At 46.1% G+C, this 23,528-nt stretch overlaps 1 protein-coding gene across 2 annotated transcripts in view; it reads right to left on the bottom strand.

Annotated features, from left to right (window-relative positions):
• The window catches only part of FRAS1 (Fraser extracellular matrix complex subunit 1), a 244,094-nt gene that overhangs the window by 166,242 nt on the left and 54,324 nt on the right, over positions 1–23,528 (bottom strand). For both annotated transcript variants that reach the window (XM_045536898.1, XM_045536896.1), the window contains exon 3: positions 4,289–4,396. In XM_045536898.1, the coding sequence (XP_045392854.1) occupies positions 4,289–4,396 (108 nt within the window). The remainder of the gene's footprint in view (positions 1–4,288; positions 4,397–23,528) is intronic.

The following is a 23,528-nucleotide window of genomic DNA, read 5'->3' as shown; positions in this document are numbered from 1 at the left end:
GGGGCACGGGGCACGGGGCAGGGGGCCGACCGCAGGGTGGGCAGGTCCGAGAGAGGCTGGTGCAGCCAGCAGAGGGGAGCTAAGTTCCCCGACGGTCACCTTCTCCCTGGGAAGCAGAGTGCAAGGCACACGGGCCGGGATACTGGGGGGCAAAGTTCTGAGAGGAGGAGGCATGGTGTGGAGGTATCACGTACAGGTATTGTGGGGAGCTAGGTAGGATTCCTGGTCCCCAGGGAAGATCTGCATTGTTTTTCAAGGCTTCTATAATTGCAACTGTGTTTCTCGATACTCTCAAGAGAGTGGGCCACCACCTGGTACCCCACGACTGACTGGGGGGTGTCACATGCTAACTAGTCATTCATTTGCCACTGTGAAGAATCTGTTTATCTAAGAGTTATTAAAAATATGGGGCAAAGAGCCTAAGTTTGCCTTTGGGGCCCAGTGATTCTCCTGTTAGATCTTCTACTCAGGTTGCTGCTCTGCTACGTATCTTAAGGGGTTTCTCAAGTCTGGGGCTACAGCAGAACAGGCAATGAGTGATTTTGACCAAAAATGAATTCCTCAGAGTTCAGGCTTTCCGATGACGGCCTCCTTCCTTATCGCCATCATTTACCAATTGCTGATCAGTCCCTCGTATTCACTCGCCAGCGCACCCAGGGGGCTCGGTAGCTGGGGAGGGAGGTGCAGAGAGTCAGGGATGTAACGCTGCCTCTCTCATGCCCCCTTCTCCTCCTCCACTCGTGGTCACGCTCTGGGAAGACTGGTCTTCACTTAGGTTTCCGTTCCCACCTCCCATTCACTGCTCACACCCTGCGGTGCCGTGTCCTCTCCCACCACCCACCACCACCAGCCTCAGCGTGGCCACCGGTGACCTGCGTGTTGCCAAATCCAGTGGATCATGTGAAATTCCCCTCCTGCTTATTCCCTTAACTACGGTCAACACTGTTAACACAAACTCTTTTTGGAAATCCTCCACTCTCCTGGAGACCATGATACTGTTCCCTTCTCTGACCATGTCTTCTTAATCTTCTTAAGCTCCCTCTCTATGTTCTGCTCCCCTTAAATACTGTGTTCCCCTAATTCCATCCTTGGTCTTGTATCTTTCTCTCACACAGTCTCTTTGGATGAGCACATTAATTCTACAAGTTTGCATTACTATCTGTCTGCTGACGACACCCACACTGTGTCTCCAGCCCCATCTTTTCCTCCGAGATTTAGACTCGTATAACCAGCTGCCTTTCGGACATATCTACCCGGCTCCTCCCTCGACACCTCAAACTCAGCGGGCCCCAAACTGAAATCATCACTGTTCTCAGATGGGCTGTTTTTCCTCATTCTCCTGTATTCTCCACATGGGCTGGTGACTCAGCTAACTAACTCTCCATAAGCCTAAACATGGCAGCCACTACTTCTCCTGTCCCTCACCCTCCTTTCACCCAGTTCTGATTTATCCCCTAAGTATTTACTGAGCCTACACTGCCACTGCCCTAATCCTGGTATTCACCTTCTCACCTGCACTATTCTCACAGTGAACCGATCTTCACATTTCCAGTATCATGCGCTATCTTGGAAAAACCAGCGAGACCTCTCGAAAAGAAAAGCGGACCCTTCCTTCCACCCTTATGCCTGAAATCTTTATTAATATTCTACCACCTTAAACATAAAATTCCAATCTCACTACAGCACACCAGGCTCTGCAAAACCTTGAACTTAGCAACTCTCTAGGCTCACTTCTCATCCAGCCAGTCAACAAAAAAATATTTATTGAGTGCCTACCATGTGTCAGGTGCTATTGTAGGTGCTGAAGATATACAGAGAATAAGAGAGACAGTAAACAAGGAATATCAGTAAAATATATAGTATGTCAGAGAGTGTTAAAAGTTAGTGCCAGAAAGAAACAAGTACGGGAGAGGGAAAGAAAATACGTGATGGGGTGGAGATTTGCGACTGTACACAGAATGGCATTCAGGCAAGACTTAAAGGAAGTAGAGGATCAAGCCATGTATACACACATATATATGTGCATATATGTACACAACACATATGCATTTTATATGCACGCCAGGCACACTTCTGTCGTAGGGCCTTCACACTTTGCTGTTCCTGGTGAAATTGTTCTTTCTCAGGTATATACATGTATATCTGGGGAACAGCAAGGAAGCCGGGTGTCTGAAGCAGACTGAGCAAGGGAAAGAACAGTGGGAGACTAATTACAGGGGTGCAGCAGTACCTCACAGGACATTGTGAGGAATTACCTTAAATGAGAAGAGAAGCTACTGGAAGCCACTGGACAGGTTTAAGGAGAAAAGCAAGATAATCTGGACTTCAGTTTTCTTAGGATTACACTGGCGGCTATATCCAGATTACAGTGAAAAAGGCAAGCACAGAAATAGGGAAACCAGCTAAGAGGCCCCGCTGAGAATCCAGGCGAACAGAGAAATAACAGACGGCACCACAGTGAGAGCAGAGAAGCTGCGTTTGGCATTTACTGTGTCGTGAAGGAAGAGCTGGAGGTTTGCTGACATCCTGGATGTAGGATGTGGGGAAGTGAGGAGTCAGAGATGACTCTGAGTTTTCTGGCCAGAGCAACTGGGAAAACAGAGTTGGCATTTACTAAGAAGAGAAAAAGTAGAAGAACAAATTAGGAAAGTATAAAATCACAAGTTAGGTATAGAACAAGGACCAGAAACTTTTCCTGTAAGGGTCCAGATAATGAATATTCAGCCTCTGAGAGCTACTTGCGGCCTTCCTCACAACTACGCAATGCTATTCTTGCAGCAGAAGCAGCCAAGAACAATACGTGAACAGACGAGCAAGCCTGTATTTCAATAAAACTTCATTTATGGATGCTGAAATTTGATTTCACGTCATTTTCACATCACAAAATACTGTTCTTGATTTTTTTAACCATTTAAAAATGTAAAAACCATTCTTAGTTCATAGGCCATACATAGGCCTTGGTAGAGAACATGTTTAGTTTTCAGCAATACAATCTGTGTCTTCTAGCATTTCGTGTGAGGTGGGTGAGGGCGTTTTTTCCAAGGTCTTTATATCACCAGCTCAGGTTCTGATATGAGTTACTCAGCAAGCCAAATAGTGATTTTTTTAGGAAGTGAGTATGTAGTCTGTAAAAGAGAAAGCCCCATAATATACAACAAAATATTCTCAAGTTTACTAACATTTGATGCGCTCCCAGCTTCTCAGGAATATGCCCATGCAGAAATGGAGGAATATAAGCGTTTAGCTTCACTCCAATGTTAGGAACCTCACTAGCATTAGATGGCACAAAGGCTCAAGATTAATTATTGGGGGAAAGGCAGGAAACTAGAAAAATAAACTGTGCTTTTGAAATTGTCAGAATGCTTTTTTCTTTTTTGAGACAGAGTCTCGCTCTGTTGCCCGGGCTAGAGTGAGTGCCATGGCGTCAGCCTAGCTCACAGCAACCTCAAACTCCTGGGCTCAAGCGATCCTACTGCCTCAGCCTCCCGAGAATGCTTTTTAAAGAAAACAATCAGTCCTGTCCAGGGAACCCGAAAAGTTCAAATTTAAAGCTTTTTTTTTTTTTTTTTTTTTAATGGATTCACTTTAAAAAGGAAAGAGTCAGCACCTAAAAAAATATTATCCTAACAGAAGAGATGTGTAATCAGAAAAAACTGAAAATTTTTAACAGGGGAAAGGAGGAAACACCAATCATAGACTCGGTCAAATGCAAGATTTCTTGAGTCAAAGACCTCGGCGTTGCCGGGGAGCCCAGACGTGACCCAGTAACACCCAGTGGCAGATCCAGATGATGTTCCTAGGAAATCATTTCCAAGAAGTCAATTCTGACTTTCAGTCCATTCAACGATTCGTAAGTGCTGTGGTTAATATCAGTAGCTTTGACACCTTTCAGACTCGAGGTAAAATCTCTGGGCAGCAGTTTATCATTTGCATGATCACAGTTAAGTTGCTTAAAATCTCCAAGCTTCCCTTTCCTCATCTGTCGAGTGGGAATAAAGATACCTCCCCCACATAGGGTTAAATGGGATAACATCTGTGAGACCGTTAACTGAGTGCCTGGTCCAGAGTAAACGCTCAGTAAATAGAAATCAGGATGTTCTTAGACGTGATATGGTAAAATTCTGAAAACCGGGATATTATTAGATAATGATGTATTAAAATTCCCTTCTGCATGTCATAATGCTTTCAGTCAGAGGTTGGGATAAACGTCAGAAACGGATGACTGAACGATGCGAAGACCCAGCCCTCGACTTTCCGATACCTCCAGGACACAAGGAGGATCCCATACCTTCTCAAAGGCACACCGAGGGTTTTCGCAAACAGCAGGTTTGCAGATGGCGATGTCACCATGGCAACGGCAGTTCTGGCACGAATCGGGCTTCCAAACTGTGGCATCCTGCAAAGAAGGATAAACTCCGATTTAAACCCTGATCAGGCGACGTGTGAGCACACGACAGCAGCACCATCGGCAGCCCCAGATCCAGGACAATTAAAAGACAGAAGAAAGTCACAGGCACACCACATGCGGCACCAGCTGGGCCCCGATTGAGCCCCAGGTGGCAACACAAGCAGCATAATCCGTTTCACAACGGTCAGCCCACGTAGCCAAAGACAAGGGCAACGGCAGAGAGCTGTCGATACCCAGAGCGAAAGCCATCGATCGGCCTAAAACCTCAGGGGCACAAGCTGCTCCCCGACTCTCTGCTGTTAACCGGCAGGCACCGTCAGAGCGTGTTTAAAGGAAAACGACACTTCTGACCAGCACTAACTGGCACCCCGAAAGCAGTGTTTGCCACTAGATACAACGAGCACCTCAGACTTCACTTTCCAGCTCTTGGCTACTACAGACTCCAACGCGCAGCAGAAACAAGAAGGTTCTGGAGAAGTCGTTGGGATTTTTAGGACAGATCCACCAACACACACGTGCTGAGTGGCTGTTGCGTGCCCAGCCCGGCGCTGGGAGTGTGGAGCACAGGTGGGCACAGGTGGGCACTCACCACGAGGATCTCACAAATTATTCTGCGTCAGGAACATGAGGGAGTTAAGTAAACATAAACTGATGATACTATGTTACTGGCCAACAAATTGAAAAGGAAAACAATGGTCATGAACAAAAAGTTAGCCTGGCCTCAGTTAAGGGTCTCAAGAAATTTCTTTTTTGTTTCTCACCTTCCATCGTGCTGAAATCCACATTTCAGTGGTGCCTATTTTGAAGTAACTTTGAGATCAACCGTCTCACGGATTCCACGGAGACCTGTCATGTCTGTGGAAGGCTGCTCTGACGACTTGGAACCAAAGCAGTAGAGACCACGCACCGCACGGAGATCCCTTCTCCCCGAGATTTCCAAACCCCAATTCCTACTCTATATGGGTTGAGAACAGCCATACGGCTTGGCTAAGTTTCAGACTCTAAATCTCTTTTAAGGGATTATTATTCTCTGGTTTAAAGCTATTCTGTGTTTCATCTTTACCTCTGATAGGGTAAAATGCAGACCCCCATAATCTCGCCATGACCTGTGCCCCCGGCCTTCACAACTCACACAGCCCTGAGCCTTCTGTCCCCGGCAACTTGCTCAAGCTGTTGGACGGCCCCGGCTGTCCCTTACCTGGTCTCACATCTCACTCTCCTGGGATCCCCACTCTTCTCTGACTTCTCCAGAGAGAGTCTGCAAACCAACACACTTCTTTCAAGCCTCAGCGACGAATGATTCCTAACCCTGAATGATTCCTAACCCTGAACCTCCACCTGGGTACAGCCCCTCAGCTTTCCCCTGCAGCCCTCCTGCCTCCGGCACACGCTGTCATGCTTCATTTGTCATTTGCACTCCCGGTGGCCCGGCACATTGTAGATCCTTAAAAAAACAGAGTAAATATGTCATAAGTGGCTTAGTGACTTTTTTTTTCCTGCTTTCTAAACTTTCTCATCTTTTTCCCCCAGTCAAGTGCTACTAAAATACTTTAGGGAAGAGTAAGAGAAGTTTCTAGTCTCCTGCCAGAGTCATCAGAACACCAGGGTTGGAATGAGGTAGGTAGGAAACCGACGGATGCTAGCGACGGATGTTTTCACACACAAAGGCAGAAACCAAATGTGATGGTTAATTTTACGTGCCAACCTGGCCAGGCTATGGTGCCCACTTGTTTGGCAAAACACTAGTCTAAATATTACTGTGAAGGTATTTTATAGATAAGATTAACATGAACAATCAGTTGACTTTTAAGTAAAGGAGATTATTCTCTGTAAGATGGGTGGGTCTCATCCAATGGCCTTAATCGCAAAAACTGGGGTTTCCCAAAGAGGGAATTCAGCCTTGGGACTGAAATGTAGAAATTCTACCCAAGTTTCCAGCCTGCTGAACTGCTGTTGGACTTGCCAGTCTCAATAATCACATGAGCTAATTCCTTAAATAAATCTCTGTCTTAGATATCCATCCAATAGGATACGCATGTGTATGCTTTGTTTCTCTAGAGAACCATGACTAATACAGCAGTACTGTGTAGATGTGTGTGGATACGCACAACATTCCCAAGCAAAAACAGAAGTCATCTTTTTGAGTCAAGAAATGCCAAATTCATAGCCTCTTAGGGAATGCGCTTCAAACACAGTGCCCTCTCCACAGTCGCTTAGGAGGTGCAGAGCATACCTGAGGGGAGATGACATTCCCAGCGTCTGATCCACAAAAATACTAAATCAAAACAGATGAGCACCGGAACCCAGCTTAGAACACCTCTGAATTTCTTTCTTTGTATTGTCATAGCACATTCTTCAACACTGGCACAGAGTGACAACTACAGTCTGCTCTTAACCCAAACAGCAATGACAAAGTTGTGGAAAAACACATTTCATTCCCAAGCACAACGTAATGTATGTTTCCTGCTGATTTCAAGGAAACAATCTCAGTTCCCAGCTACAGATTAAATAAAAATGACAGCTTCGCACAGCCAGCAGCTACCGTTTATTTATTGATCATCCTCTTACGCTGGACACTTCTGGAGCAGGAAGTGCTGCCCACAGGGACAGCTGGGGGCAGGAGGAGAGAGGCTTTCTTCACCCCTGCCGCCATCCTGGAGGCCGGGGAACGGGCCTGTGAGTCAGTGCCACACAAAGCATCTACATGCGTGACAACCCTATGACACTGGCATTGTTGCTGTTATTTCCATTTTACAGATGAGGAGACAGGACGAGAGAGATTGGACAAGCTGCCCAAGTGCACAGAACCCTTGTGAGGCTCAGGCTCTGGAGCCAGACAGCCTGGGTTTGAATCTGGTGTCACCACTGATTAACTTCGAGTCTGTCACTGAGTTACAGTGTCCGCGTCCCAGGTTTCTCATCTACGAACTACGGATGCTAAAGTAAAACAGCCATGCTCACCCCACATGGTTACTGAAAGAATCAAAGGAGACACTGTATTCAAACACAACGTATGGGCTGGGCATGGTGGCTACACCTGTAATCCCAACACTTTGGGAGGCCATGGTGGGAGGATCACTTGAGCCCAGGAGTTTGATACCAACCTAGGCAACATAGCAAGATCCCGTCTCCACACACACACACACAAACTTAGCCGGGCATGGTGGCGCATGCCTGTAGTCCCAGCCACTCAGGAGGCTGAGGCAGGAGGATTGCTTGAGCCCAGGAGTGGGAGGCTGCAGTGAGCTATGATCACACCACTGCACTCCAGCCTGGGTGACAGAGTGAGACCCTGTTTCTAAAAAAAAAAAATGAACAGCGTGTCTGGCTTAAATGTAATTTATTTTTAATCCAAATTCTCAGAGTAAAAATAGTTCCATAAGCACCGTGGCTTTCCCATCTGTTTAGGACTCTAGCACTTAAAGGATCCAGAACATTACAGCAGAAGGGAGAAATACATCTACAGGTTGAGTTTTCAAGACGACTTGAGTAATTAGAAAAGTCTCCATCTCACCAAGCTGGCATAACCGTGAGCCACGCACTCCTTGAACTCGGACACCGGCTGGCAAGGCCGGCTTGCACCACTTCCCCACAGCTCGGTGTGGCTCCGCGGTGCCAGCCACCCCGACTCTCCCCAGTGCAGCACCCTGCACCAGACCCAGGTTCTCTGCACCTCAGTTACACTTGCGTGACCCCCAGCCCCAGAACAATCCGTTATACTCAACAGTCCTCAAGCACTGAACTTAGCTTGCTGAATCTCTACACAGGATCTTCCAAGAACATAGAGTAAGTTTTTCACTCTCATTCACAAAACCACAATTTTTCTTTACATTAATTCAAAGTTTAACTTTATCTGGGCTTAGGAAGGCTTCCCGATTTGTTTACTTTTCTGTCTTCTCAGCAGACCAGGACTCCTCAAGCAAGATCTCATTTGGTTCCTCTTTGTGTGTCCCTTTACTCAGAGAGTTCCTGAATGTTAGCTGAAGTTAATGAATGACGTCCCCGAGTACTTGCCTACCTTCGTCAAAGTATCTCTCCGTATGAATCCAGATACTCCATTTAGGCAGGAGAGCTTAAGAAAATGATGTTTAAACAGTATCACTACAAAATGCCCATAATGTTGAATGTTATTACTTCACCAGTGCCAAACTATGTCTGAAGGAAATTTTTCTTCATCTAGGCATTGGTCCTGTGAAAAAAATCCTTATATTAATATCCCCACGGAAGTTAATAATTTATGGTTAATTTTAATGAAATGAGCCCTTCACCAAGGCCTGGGTAGACGGCCATATATTTTTCAGGTCTAAATCTTTACAAATCAATTTCTGTGGTCCCAGAAAGCTGCTTTATGATCATGGGGATACTGGACTTCCCCAGTAGCTAGAACTTTGGATAAAGCCATAAACCCCAAAGAAATAACACTATAAAGTAAGTGTTACAGATTTTCCATGTTACCATTGCAATTCCATCACTTTATAATCCTCTCTTCCAATCTAACACATGCTGCAAAAGAAATAGTCTTCAAATAGTTTTTTACTAGAAGATTAAAGGATTAGATTATGGATGAACTTAAAAAGCAATCAAAATATGATCTGTTTAAACGGCTTTAAATATTTTTAGTAATATATGAATAAAATGTTCTTGCAGATAATATAATGCCTCCATCCTCAAATACTTTAACGTAACAACAAGGTGCTTGAAAAAATTTATTTCACTTGGCTAAGTATTCATTGAACATTGATTAGAGCTAAATATAAACAATGAATGTATCCCTAATCAGGAGAGCAGTGTATCAACATCAACATAAATTTTCTTTCATCTAAAGGGTATAATAACCCTACTGTAACTATTAATTAATTCATCTCATTTTAAATTCCCTTAGCTTCTTAGACCAAGAGTATGAAAGAGAATAAAGCTCCCCAAAAGCTGTGCTTTCGAGTCACACAACAGTATGGAGGATATAATGCTTTTTTGTGATGAAAGTGGATTTATGTGCATGGAAACTAAGTGGAATTATGTGAACTAGTAATTGAAGGGTTGTCAGTCCTACATGCGGGTTCCAGGTTTTTGGCTTTTCTCTTTATCCTTATCTGTATTTTCTATTTTCTTCGGTAACAAAATATATACCGTATGTGATCTTTTAAAGATACTTATAAAACATAAGGTAGAAAGGCAAAATGCTCTTTTTTCCCCCCTGCCAACCACAAGGGAGACAGATCCTGGGCTTCTGAGTTGAACCAGCTTGGGGGAGGGGATTTAAATAAAACCACTCACCAAATCCCTGACAGTGCGCAATTTATCTGAATTTCCTGAGCTAGCCCCAAACCTCTTTGTACTCAGTAAAATCTTTCAGAATCCACAGTGCTCCCTACTTGTCCTTCAAAGCAATGAACGGACACGATATTCGACTGGGCCTCATGTCTTCATTTCTGGAGGTTCATTTTCCCGACAAGTCTGCTTTTCAGGAAGGATAATCTATAAAAAAAGGTTCTCTGACCCAGCTCGAGTTCGAGCACAGAAATAATGGTCCCTGTTTGTCAAGGAACCGTAAAGAAACGAATCAATAACTTTCATAAGGTTATTTTAGAGAGCAATTCTTTCCTCAAGTGCCCTTCCTCTGACAGCTTAGATAAACAACACCCTTTTCATTTGTTCTCATTTTAAAGTTCACGTAAAGCTCCTCATCCCACCCCAGATAAAAAGAAGCTGAGGACACTTATTGTTGAAAAGGTGTGAGATTTGTACTTACATTAAATTCTCTCCTTTCAGGAGGAGCAAATGTGAGTTAATGCCAACGAGAGAGAAAATGGGGAACCAATTCCCGAGACCTGTTTCAAAGCTTTGCTCCGTATGCCACCCCCTTAAGGAGTTTCTCGTTTTACACACCAAAACCCTAAGTGGCTTCCCCTGTGGGCATCCTGGCATGATTAGCTCGATCTCCCCCAGCCGTCTCAAAATGATAAACCTGATGAGAATATCGGCTTGGCTACAGGAACGACAGCACGAATCAGAGGGAAAGTTCACTGTGGCACATAACTGAAAATGCCTTTGCTCGAGACCCCCAGCAATGGGGCAAGCTGCCATCATGTCTCCCACAGACGTCTCAGAACAGTGGGCACCGCGGGGGGAGGCAGGACGGGGGAAGGAAAGGGAACAAGGACGACACTTCCCAGCCCCTTGTCACGCGGGGCTGTCCTCTCAGCATCCAGGGAGCACCATGCTCTTATGGGAATGACGTATTGACCAAGTACTCAGACCAAGCAATCCTCTCAAGTCAGCAGAACACATAGTGGTTGCCCTCTCTAACCTCGCAAGAAGGCTGGACTGGATTTGCTTCAAGCCTCCTGCTTGCCAGGGAGCCACTGCAGAGAAACAGGTATCGAGTGTCTCGCAGGAAGATCCTCCCAGGGCTCGCGGTGAAATCCAGAGGCAGAACCCAGAGCAATTACACTTCTGGTACAATTACCAGCATCACCCACTCTCTGCCAAGTGAGGAGACTTGGCAGCTGAATAATGCAGCTTTCATTTCACATTTCCACTCCAATTAGCTCACGGTACTCGTCAATTGGCTGAATAAAACACAATGCAGGGGAAGCTGAAAGGCCTCTGTGTGGTTTGCAGGGCTGCCCTGGAGAACAATGATGAGATGAAAGGGACTGAAAAGCGATTAGGAGACCCACGGCAACAGAGGGGCAGGCTGCAGACAGCCCACAGGTGGGATGTGTGGTTAGATGGTGCACCCGAGACACTGAAGCTCAACACCCGTTCCACCTACTGTTTGTTTTGCTAATAGCAAGAGAATTAAATTGCTGCCCCTGAACTCGATCACTGCAAGGTCTAGCGGGGACTTATTAACATCACCAGCATACACATGCAAAAGCAAACATTCTCCTGAGAACTCCTAGCTCCTCTGTTCCTGTTCTGCAGTCGACATTTACAGAGAAGTTACTGTGTTCAAAGTCCCACTCGTGCTTAGGGGCTGTTAACAACACAGAAGACAAGGGTTTCTGGGGTGAGCCCACAGTCTCACTGGTGAGACAAAATGCAGAGACATGAAACAAGCCAGAAACCACATCGTGGACGGGGCCGGGGTCTCAGGAACTTGGAATAACTGAATGATAGAATCTGCTGACCAGTGCCAGAATCATAGGCGAAGCCCACAGGCAGGTTCTAATCGATTCCACTGGAGTCCTGCTAAGTTTGACTTGGTGACTCTACTAACTCCCAGCGCTAGGCAGAAGCAACCAGGGCCTCAGGCCCAGCAACACCTACGCCAGATGGAACCAGGCCAGACTCTGCCCTGCTCACCCATATTCTACCAGACCTTACAGGAAGCTACTGACACCATTGTCAACGGCCTAAAAGAGTCCTGTCTGGCCATACTGTGGACGAGCCTGAGGTTTCCAGTACCCCTGAGGAATGATTCCATTAAAGACAGAGTATACATTGTAATTTGTATGCAGGGCTTTATCTAAAATATACTCTATCAGCCTTTATCCATTTCAGGCCCCATAATTGACATTTAATGTGGACTAAAGGGGTTTGGTGACCTTGTCCTAAAGCCTAATGTCAACTGTGGGAAAAAGGAAGTGTTCATTTGCAAAGCAGGGTTTGCTGCCCTCTCCTTGGTGGCTCAGCATCTCGTACCTCTCAGTAGAACATCCATGAGCCATGTCCTGCAACACACACCTGGTGGCTCAGCCATCTCCTAACTCTCAGTAGAACATCCATGAACCACATCCTGCAACGCACACCTGGTGGCTCAGCATCTCCTAACTCTCAGTAGAACATCCATGAACCATGTCCTGCAACGCACACCTGGTGGCTCAGCATCTCCTAACTCTCAGTAGAACATCCATGAGCCACGTCCTGCCACACACACCTGGTGGCTCAGCCATCTCCTAACTCTCAGTAGAACATCCATGAACCACATCCTGCAATGCACACCTGGTGGTTCAGCATCTCCTAACTCTCAGTAGAACATCCATGAACCACGTCCTGCAACGCACACCTGGTGGCTCAGCATCTCCTAACTCTCAGTAGAACATCCATGAACCACGCTGTGCAAAACACACCTGGTGGCTCAGCATCTCCTAACTCTCAGTAGAACATCCATGAACCACGTCCTGCAACACACACCTGCTGGCTCAGCATCTCCTAACTCTCAGTAGAACATCCATGAACCACATCCTGCAATGCACACCTGGTGGCTCAGCATCTCCTAACTCTCAGTAGAACATCCATGAACCACATCCTGCAATGCACACCTGGTGGCTCAGCATCTCCTAACTCTCAGTAGAACATCCATGAACCACATCCTGCAACACACACCTGGTGGCTCAGCCATCTCCTAACTCTCAGTAGAACATCCATGAACCACATCCTGCAATGCACACCTGGTGGTTCAGCATCTCCTAACTCTCAGTAGAACATCCATGAACCACGTCCTGCAACACACACCTGGTGGTTCAGCATCTCCTAACTCTCAGTAGAACATCCATGAACCACATCCTGCAACACACACCTGGTGGTTCAGCATCTCCTAACTCTCAGTAGAACATCCATGAACCACGCCATGCAACGCACACCTGGTGGTTCCGCAGGAACCCAGTCCAAAGGGTGGGAGGGTGGGAAGCCACGGGATGCAAAGAGGGAAATGAGGCTCAGAAGGACAAACACGTATTTGTAGAAAACAACAGTGGGGGATGAGGGTCCTTTCCCAGGCATACCAAAATGTTGACTTCAGAGCCAACAGATAACTCTTATAAATGCAGTAAATGGCATCCTATTTAGCTGATCTGCATAAATAAAGACAGACCCCATGCAAATTTTTTAAAGATTCTAATACATATGCAAAAAAAAAAAACCCCCTCAGGTAATTTTACTTCAACTACCAATTAATCAGCCCAGAAGTTGTTTACCATCAAGTTAGGTTTGTGTACATACAGTATTTTTAAATAAGTAAAGACTGTTTACAGAGGAGGAAAAAAATTAAAACGTTAACAGAGGCCACTAAAGAAATTTGGTATTTTTAACCTTTATAATAAATCCTACGTTCCCATTTTTTGATTTTAAAAAAGATAACTGATTATGTATTATTTTTATAATAAACATGTTAATTTTTTTTAAAAAAGGAACTAGTATTCTTGAAACGTGCATGGTAACATCCATAAGGAATTTCCGTATTCGAGATGAGCTGAGGAAGACGGCTGGAGAGGGAGTTGGTACCATCGGTGGGTGCACTAACCTCACAGCTTCAGACTGGATGATTTGCTGTCTGAACTGGCTCTCGTATCCATTGCTTTGATTGTTGCCTTAATGAAATTAGACTGTACAAAACATAACTGTGGTAAAAACTTTCTTGATTTGGGTCCTGAACAAAATACCTTTTTCACAATACAGAAAAATCGCCACTACAGGTAAGAACAAGATGGTAGCTGTGCATGTAGTAGACGACACAGTTTTGAGACTTGCCTAGACTTGCCTTAACTGAGACTGTGTGGGCCGTTCAGTATCCATTTTAACTACTCAGCTTTGTCAACTCACCTCTACAGACGCTGCAGAGACAAAGCCACAGTCAATATGTAAACGAATCCGTGTGGCTGTGTTCCAATAAACCTGTGCTTAGGGGCACTGAGACATCCTTTTCAAGTGTCATGAAATAGTCTTCTGGTTTTCTTCAAGCATTTAAAAATGTTAAACCCATTCTTAACTAGCCAGCCATAGACTACATTTGACCCACAAGCCAAAGTTTGCAAACATCTGGTCAACTGCATCAAAAAAAGGAGAACAAAGTATGAATCAAAAAAATATCATTCTAAAGGGATGAGTGAGGAAAAGCATTAAGGATTCTGGTCAATTTGGAGAGGATAACATGAGAGGAGTCTTCAAAGAGTTAATCTTCTGCTCAATCCACATCACTCCTGCCCCCTGACTCTAAAGCCTGCTGATAAAATTCCAGCCAGCATTCCTGTCCTTGAGCTGTACTAGAAGATTTGGGACGAGCAAGATTGTCATCCCTGCTGTCAGCGAGAATGATGGGCCTTCATTACCTGATTCTAGACTGAAAAGAAAAGTATTAGTACTTGGATACCTGCCTATCACCGTGCAAAGCAAGTTATTTTCTGCAGAGAAAACAAAAGGAACTAACTTCTGCCAATGAAAAGATCCTTCGTGAAATTTATTATCATGGAGTGGCAGCAAAAATAGGCCCAACAAAATGTTAAGTTCCAAATTTGTAGCAGCAAGGCAATTACTTATCCTGACATCTCAAGTAAACTCTGGAGAAAGCTCAACCTTCTCAACAAAGTTCATTATTGTTTCTCAAGGATGAAACAGGGATTTCACACAAATATATTTTAAATTCAACTTGTTACTTAGATACTTAATCAATTTGATCTGGCAGGTGATTCCTCTGAAAGCTTCTTTTAAAATACATCTTTGTTTAGTAATACATATTATTTGTCCTAGAAACTGATATCAGTGTTACTCATGATCAATTGTTATGTCTTTAAAAAAAACAATTAAGAAATATATTATTTGTGGTTCTACTTCCACTGTTTGTAAGTAGATAATACATTTTTTGTTTGCTTAAAAAAGTTCTAATGTTTTGATTTTCTAAAATAACAAGTCTGGTGCAAAGTAAAACATACTCATAAAAATTCAAATAGAATCCATTTGCTAATAGATAAAAATGCACTAAATGAGGCAGAACTTCATTCTTAAGCAAACAAGTGATTCACTCTTGGAGCAGATTTATAAATGGGGCTGCAATTCACGGGTAAATTAATTGATCTTCCCTAATAAGAACATTAAATAGCATTTGGTTTATAACATGAAAAACAAAATCACTTCAGGATGAGAAAGACAAAAGTCGCAAAAGAATGCAATTACCATGGAAGCACTTCCTGAATTATATCTGAAGCGAAAATCCCACATTAGGGAAAATGAACCCTAAAATAGACAGTGTTGCCTCTGTACTGGTAGAAAGGAACGTGGAATGTGTCTTTTATCATTTTCAAGTTCATTTTTGTGAATTGAAAGAATAGCTAAAGAATTTGTTTTAACAATGATTTCCTAAGAAATTTCACATTTTATATCAGAGAGAAGGTAGGTCCAGAATGCTTTGAGGGAAACAACCTACATGTGTCACTTTCTCATCAGTCCCCAAACCTACTGGTTTCTCGTCCCTTCCCACAGGTGCCAGGTGGGCAGCTCTGGGCTAGACGGTGCTGGGTCATCACTGGTTTCAAGATCTCTAGGAAGGCTGGTTTGACTGACTCTGGGGCTAACCCTCTGTGATTTCAGGAGCACAGCCAAAATGATGATGGATCCAAAGACTCCACAGAGCAATTCTGAGATGTGCCCTTAGACAATATCGAAGGGCAGGTCAGAACCTAGGGTCTCAGCCAGGCACCGTCAGGCAAACGATATGCACCTGGCAATCAGCCCCTAGTCTCCTAGAGGTCCCCCCTGCAAGTGTCCTGCCCCGGAACTGGTGCTGCCCCACTCAGGTCGTGACCTGTGTTGCACTGGGGGGATCACAGTCTCTCTTCTCCAATTCAGAATGGGCTGAAGAAATCACAGCATCTGTGAGCGTATTTCCAGATATGCCCAAAACTCACCCCCTTCATGAACAACAAGGCAGATTTAGGGCAGCACAGTTTGCAATGTTTTAAACACAGATCCTTCTACGACTGTTCTCCTCTCCCTGTGTGTACAGTCTTCAAAATAGAGTGTCGCAGGAGTTAAAGTGAGGTGACCAGGACAGACAGAATCATCGTGTTTCAGTTGGTAAAATATTAACTTCAATACTCACAACTATTTTTGCCTGGGGGTGGGGAGGAGATTGAGAAAGGGGAGAGACCATCTCTCAGGTTCATGAAAAAATTACTCATAAAAATGGCGAGGAGTGAAACCGCAGCGCAGGATTTTGCAGACTTGGAGGAAGTGCCTCAACAGGCACCAAGATAAACACAGGGGCAAGAAACTAAACACGGGAGATGCGGCCAATGATCTCCTGTCTCAACGCATCCTCACCCTGTCCATGTCCCCAGGCTCCACTGTCACCTGTGGTCCGCGCCACCCTCCTCGCTCACCTGGGCTGGGGCTCTGGCGGCCCCCGCAGAGTCCACTTCCAGGTGCGACTCTCAGCCGTTCGCCCACAGCAACCAGAATGCTCATTTAGAGATGCAATCACATCACACCGTTCTTACGCGTGATGGCTAAGTTTATGTGCTTGGCTGCGGGATGCCCGCACAAACGGTAAAATATGATTTCTGGGTGGGTCTGCAAAGCTGTTTCTGTGGGAGACCAGCGTTTGAGTCGGCAGACTGAGTGAAGACAGGTCTGGGGGTCAGCGCACAGGGAGCCGGGGGAGGGGCCGCAGCGCAACCCTCCCGCCTTCCCCGTGGGCCCAGCCTGGCCACCAGACTAGGAAGGCAGCATTTCCGTCACGGCACTTTTACTAAGTGTCAGCCTCCGCCTCCTGCCCCGGGTTTTCCAGTGCTGGGACATGAACTTCCACAAGAGACTTGCTCCGTCACATGCACTGCGGGACGGCATTCACGCATTCGGTGCTACCGTGGGCTCGTCTTCAGCGCCCGGCTTGGCGACACTTCTGCACGTTGGACAGCGCTGAACCACCACACAGGTGTCCACAGAGAATCCTGGTGCTTGGAGCCCAGAAGTTTCCTTCATGCCCCTTCCCAGTCTACATAACCCACCCCCTCCTGACATCTCCTCCGTTCTGACTGCTGTGGACCTCAGTTCGTCACGTCAGCTGGTCAACTCAGGACGAAACTTCTCACCGTAACTGGAGCACCTGATCAAGCACAGCAGTTGCCGTCCCCCCCACAGGCCGCCGCAGGTGCAGACTGGGAGGAGAGGGCCGGGTCTCAGCGAGGGGAACCGCTGTGAGCATCTGAGGCCTCCAGGGGAGGACACGGTGCTCACAGATCTCCCCTCGCACTCGGGAAGGAGGTGGCTACTGCTGCCCCGGAGGCACTGCCACCCACAGATCCTGGGATTTCATAACAGCCACTGATTTCTGCCGAGAGCTCCCACGCCTGCCTTCCCTGCCCTGTGACAGACACAGACAATCCGCTTACCTTCCGTCTGCCTCAGAGGCTGCCATGCCAGGCGTCCCACTTACCATAGCTGTGTCCCCCTCCTCATGGGCCAAGACAGGCAGTGACCCATGAACCAGCCCTGCGGCTCCATTTCTCAGGGTCAGCAGGTGTCCCTGAGCTAGAAAGAACTGGGGACAGAGGAAGGAAAAGCAAGAAGCTGACACTCCATGGAAGTCCAGAAAGCCCAGAAATAGAACTGTCGTTTCTTACAAATCAGAGCACCTTCGTCCTAGATGTGTGTCTACTCACGAGGCCCCAGACACTGTACCCGGTGCTGAGACTCCAGAGTGATCTGGACCAGGCCTGAAGGAGCCTGGTGGAAGAACAAGCAGTAAACTGAAATACCAAGTTCACCAGAGGCCGACTCACATGCAAGGTGATCCGTGCCATGACGGAGGTGTGAGAGGCTGGGAGAGGGAACACAGATCGGGACACTCAGCCCAGCTTGGGGGAAGCAGAAAAGGAGAACTGTGGGGCCTGGGAGGAGACGGGGCCGGGAGGAGACACGGGTGGAAGAAGCTGTTCCGGGAGGAGGGCGGTGCAGGCACATGGGGGCAAGGGCGGCTCGGGGCACACAGGGCCGGGGAGTGCGGGCACGCGGGGCCGGGGGGTCCAACAGTGCAGGGAGTGCTCCCACCTCAGAAAAGCAGGAGAGAACCAGCAAGAGAGGAGCCCAGTGAGGAGCTCAGCAGAGACCAGGTTGGGGTAAAGAGCTTGGGGGACCCCGCCGTGTGAACCTCCAACAGGACACGGCCTGGGAGGCACGGGGAGCTCCGGCACAGGGAACCAAAGAGGGAGAGCCAACGAGCTGTTCTGGAGGGCACAGGCTGCGGCCGGCTCCTCTGGGAGTCAGGGCTGCAGCAAAGAACGTAAATGAAATTAGCCTCCTTGACGACTTACCCAGAATCAAATACTCCTCTTAATTAAGAGCAGTTATTTTCAAAGGTCAGTTTCAATACGATCCCGCCACTATGACCCGTGCAGCAACAACTAAGTTATCCGGGGAATCCTGATGGCTCACGGTTCTGTGCTGAGACCTACAGAAATGCATCGACTGCAGGGAAAAGCAAGCCAGCGCTGGCCACAGACCTGCAGCCCTCCCCAGCCTTCTCTACAGGCCTCCCCCCAGCCTTCTCCCCTGGCCTCCCCTCAGCCTCCTCCATGGGCCTCTCCCCAGCCTTCCCCACTGGCCTCCCCTCAGCCTTCTCCACGGGCCTCTCCCCAGCCACACGGGCCGGCTGGGCATCTGGCTGCGGCTCCACCTGCCAGCCCCGCCCAGGATGAATGTCCTGAACCCCTACTTGAGCTCTTGGCTCATCTGCCTCTCCCCTCTCAGACCCACCATTCTCTGCAAGAAACGCTGTCAAGACATTTCCTAGGACCCAGGCTCCGGGAAGCTAAGGACTTGGTCTTACTGACTTCTGCATCGCCAGTGCCTACGCCTGGCACTTAATAGACAATCACTGAATAGCTACTGAATGATTAATCTGCTGAGCACACACCGTGTGCCAGCCCTGGGGGAGATTCCCCTCCTCCGCCCTGTCTCACCAGAAGCTGGATGTGGCCGGCGGCCCTGCACACTCGTGAGCTGCTGAGGGAAGACCCCAGGTGCTCAGTCTGGCTGCAGTCACAAAGTGGCTGGTACCCTCAATGGAGAGTGAAAACAAAGAGTGTAAGGATTGTTTTGGGGGTTGTTATTCATCCACCATCACTATCAGGGTTAACATTTACTGAGTACCGCAGTTACCATGTGCCAGGCACAATTTTAAGCACTTTACATGTATTAAACCATTAAAACGGTTCCTGTCTTTACAACCTCACAGGCCTGGTGACACATGGTCCCATCAGTGATCTTAATGGACTAATCCTCTAGGACTGTGGTCCCCCTGAGATATGCCTCCCCCCTGCCCGTCCCCCCACCCCATCCGTGGGAAAATTATCTTCCATGAAACTGGTCTCTGGTGCCAAGAAGGTTGGGAACTGCTGCTCTGGGAGATGGAAGTTTGGACACCAGGGAGGCCACAGTCTTCTCATGCATCTCTGTAAGAGGGAATATGAATTAAGGCTAAAAAAAGATAAAGTGACATTTTTAGATGTACTAAATATTTCACAATACTGATCAGGTTTACTTTACTTTGACCGTTTTTACTGCTTTGTACAGTCATTTATTTGGAAAAAATGGTTTCATGCTCTGCAGACAAAGGCCCTACAGTAGTGTCCTGCCCCGAAGAATTGATTTCTTTCTCATACAAAGAGGACGGAAACAGAAAGCCAAGAAACTTCACGACTCCACGGAAGGACATCAAGATGAGGGCAGCCCAGGGGCCATCATCTCGGGAGAGACGATTGCTTGCCGAAGCCCTGCTTGTTCTCCAGGTGCAACGATCACTGTTCTCAAAACCCGAAATCCCCGAACTAATAGAACTCATTTGTCATTTGCCACCGACTTCCCACCGGTGAAACTGATTACTCTGAATTACAGTCCCCAAGAGGAGTTGCGCGATTCAACTAGAAAACCAATCCATCAACAAATATGCCCACTGCCGAGTGACGGAGGTGGGAACATAAAACACATATATATAAAAAACTGCCCGTCTTCGAGGAAGTTCCAATGCACTGTTGACCCTTGAACAATGTGGGGGTTACGGACACCAACCCCTTGTCCAGTCAAAAATCCACACGTAACTTTTGACTCCCCCAAAACTTAACTACTAGTAGCCTCATGTTGACCAGAAGCCTTACCAATAACAAAACAATCAATTAACACATATTTGTATGTTATGTTTTACATACTCTAATCTTACAATAAATTATATAATTTAGAATAATTAGAATTTACTCTTTTTGTTTTTTTTTTAAGCAATTTTTTTTTTTTTTTTTTTTTTTTTGAGACAGAGTCTCACTCTGTTGCCCGGGCTAGAGTGCCGTGGCACCATCCTAGCTCACAGCAACCTCAAACTCCTGGACTCAAGCAATCCTTCCACCTCAGCCTCCCGAGTAGCTGGGACTACAGGCATGTGCCACCATGCCCGGCTAATTTATTTTTAGCTGTCCATATAATTTCTTTCGATTTTTAGTAGAGACGGGGCCTCACTCTTGCTCAGGCTGGTCTCGAACTCCTGAGCTCAATCGATCCGCCCGCCTCGGCCTCCCAGAGTGGTAGGATTACAGGCGTGAGCCACCGCGCCCGGCCAGAATTTATTCTTATTATACCTGTTTTTCATCCTTCATCTTGGTATTCAAAATTAAAGCCCTGAGCTAAAAATTTAGAGGATTTCTTTTGTTTCCTGAATTGGTTCTGTGGGCATATATGTTCCACGTCATTGCTGATGGTGACTGCGTATTGTTTTCACTCTAAGATTTTGCATATTCTGTTCCTCAGCAGTGTTGGAGAAGAAAAACATGTGTGAAGAATTTGGAATAATGGCCTCTTTATCATATAAGAGACTCAAGAAACTGCAATATCAATTCATAGGGCTGAAATTAGATTTCTTTTTTCCTATGTAAAGTTTAAATGAAAATCATGGGATTCCATAAATAGTGTTGTTTATAGATCTTTTGAAACCAAAGTAGAGAATGTACAAAAAGTGGTTGCAATGACAAGAGGTGTGAAAAACAGAGTGGTGTGGACGGGTGGTTGCGACAAGGTAGAACAGAAGTGTGGGCGAGATTCCAGGATGGTACATGACGGACACTTGAGACTGAAGTTCTGCAAACATTTGCAAAAATTGCTCCCTTCCTTTTGCTCCTATAGGCTGCTCATTGTTTTTACCTTGGTAACCACACTTATTACTTAACTGTGGTTACTTTGGGTCTACTCTTTCCTTACGCTTCCTGCAAAATTAGTCTGCGCTCTGAAGTCAGACGGTAAGATCCAGACCTGTGTGAAAACCTACAAAAGCAATCTGCCAGTCGCTGCGGGTCGCCTGTTGCCCCAGTCTCTATCGATACAAAGCGACAGGGCGAGAACCCAGGCGGGTTCTGACCTGGCAAATGCTAATAAGCCTCATGTGATTCAAACTTAGTCTGCTGGCTCCAAATTAATACAGACTTCCACATAGTTCACAAGTGACAGGTTTTATGATAAATAGAGTGCTTCAGTAAAAATGCTATTAAACATATGTGCAGCCTTGAACAGATGGCATTTATAATAGATGTCTCTGATAACTGATCACCATTTAGTGTTCTCTGGCCCAGGCTCCTCTCAAGGTTTCGTGATTCTAGGAGGGGAAAAAAAAAAAAAAGCATGAGCAAGGTCTTAATTTCCCAAGCAGTCTGTCAAACAGCTGTTTCTCACCTCTCTAAAAAAAAAAAGTCAGCTATTCATCAAAGCTGTTTTTGAGAAAAGTAAAATCAAATATGAATCTTCTGCAAGATGCACCACAGGTTACCAATTTCTTGATCTATGTGTTTTGAAAACCCCCCATTTCTGATGTTACCAAAGAGCTATGTCTCACACACATAACCTCTTCCCATGGAAGGTTCAACTTTGGGGTCAAGTCCCTCTTGGTGCCGAAAGGCCCCAGAAAGCAACCAGGAGCAGCAGGTTTATAGGATTTGTAGGACAGGGTCAACAAAGAGGACAGCCTCAAAAAGGACCACAAAAACATTGAGTGGAAAATGTGAAATTAAGCCATAATTCAAATGTGGGTTGTCAGGACAGAAGAAGAAAGCCTGAGAACAAAGACATGGAAATCATAAACAGACAAGAGTCAAAGCCAGGGGCTGGCGATTTTCAAGAATTGGGCAAATTGCATCTATTCAGCAGTTTATGGTTCAAAGATTTTGCTTGTTCTGAGCCACAACAAACACAGATATTTTTGCATGCCAACCAAAATAACGTGTGCTCTAAAATGCATTGCTGACTCTATGAACAATCAAGCAGTCAGCAAGGCAAGGTATCTGGTCACAACTTGTTGGAGCACATTTTCTAACAAACGAGAAAAGCAAATAACTTTACTAGATTCAAAAAACACACACTCACATAAAAGTCTCCTCTAAAGCTAATATCCTGAGGTTAAAAAAAAGACCTGTGAAGTGAAAATAAACCCTTGTACGGGAGATTCAAACATCATCTGGAGTTTTATTTGAAAAGGCTAGCCATCTATAAACTCGGGCACAAATACATTCCATCTACATTCTACAAGACAGTCATCTTGATAAATCAAGTTTACTTTAACAAAGCTCAAGCCAATAAAACAGCTACATGCTATAAACCCCTTCAGCCAGTAGACTTAGGTTTCACTTTACCTGCACTCTGCTGAATGCCTCACACAGCACCTACACGAGCTCCAACACAAGACACAACAGGAGCTCTGCAAATCTCTGTCCATCAACGGACATGCAGTGCTAATTCTGCAAGTACAGGTCATGTCAACACGTCATGTCAACACATCTTAAAAAGTGATAATCCTGGAGGCAGCATGGTAGACAGTCTTGGAGTTGAATGCCAGGGCTCTACTTACCAGCTGTATCACCCAAGATAAATTACATGACCTCTGTTTGCTGAAAAATTAAGATGTGATTTTTTTTATGCCAACGTGGCCACGCTAAACTATGAGAACAGAGGAGGGGCAGAGCCATCTGTAGCACACATAGACTTTTCTTGCAGTTATTTAATCACACACTAATCTAGGTTTGATTAAATAATCCGGGTGCTACTGCCAGGTGATTCTGCAGATGTAATTGAAGTCCCTAATCAGTTGGCTTTAATCTAGACACAGCATCCTCAGCGGATCTGATCTAATCAGTCAAGCCCTTAAAAGGGACCGGGCTCTTCCCAGCCAATGAGACCCTTAACACCACCTGCACCTACAAGTCTGTCCCTTCACTTAAACGTCCCTCCCTGGCTGCCCGTGGAGAACCGCTCCGGCTCACGCCCAGGGCTCCAGACTGCCGTGGTCTCCCTCCCTGCCCACCTGTCCCGCAGACGTGGACGTGCCTGGCCAGCAGCCCAGTCCCTTCTGTCTCTCTTCCTCTCTGATCCAGGC

This window comes from Lemur catta, chromosome 24, assembly GCF_020740605.2.
Source record: "Lemur catta isolate mLemCat1 chromosome 24, mLemCat1.pri, whole genome shotgun sequence".
In the NCBI taxonomy this organism is placed as follows: Eukaryota; Metazoa; Chordata; class Mammalia; order Primates; family Lemuridae; genus Lemur; species Lemur catta.
The sequence above is the reverse complement of the archived record's forward strand: the minus strand, read 5'-3'. Positions and strand labels throughout refer to the sequence as shown.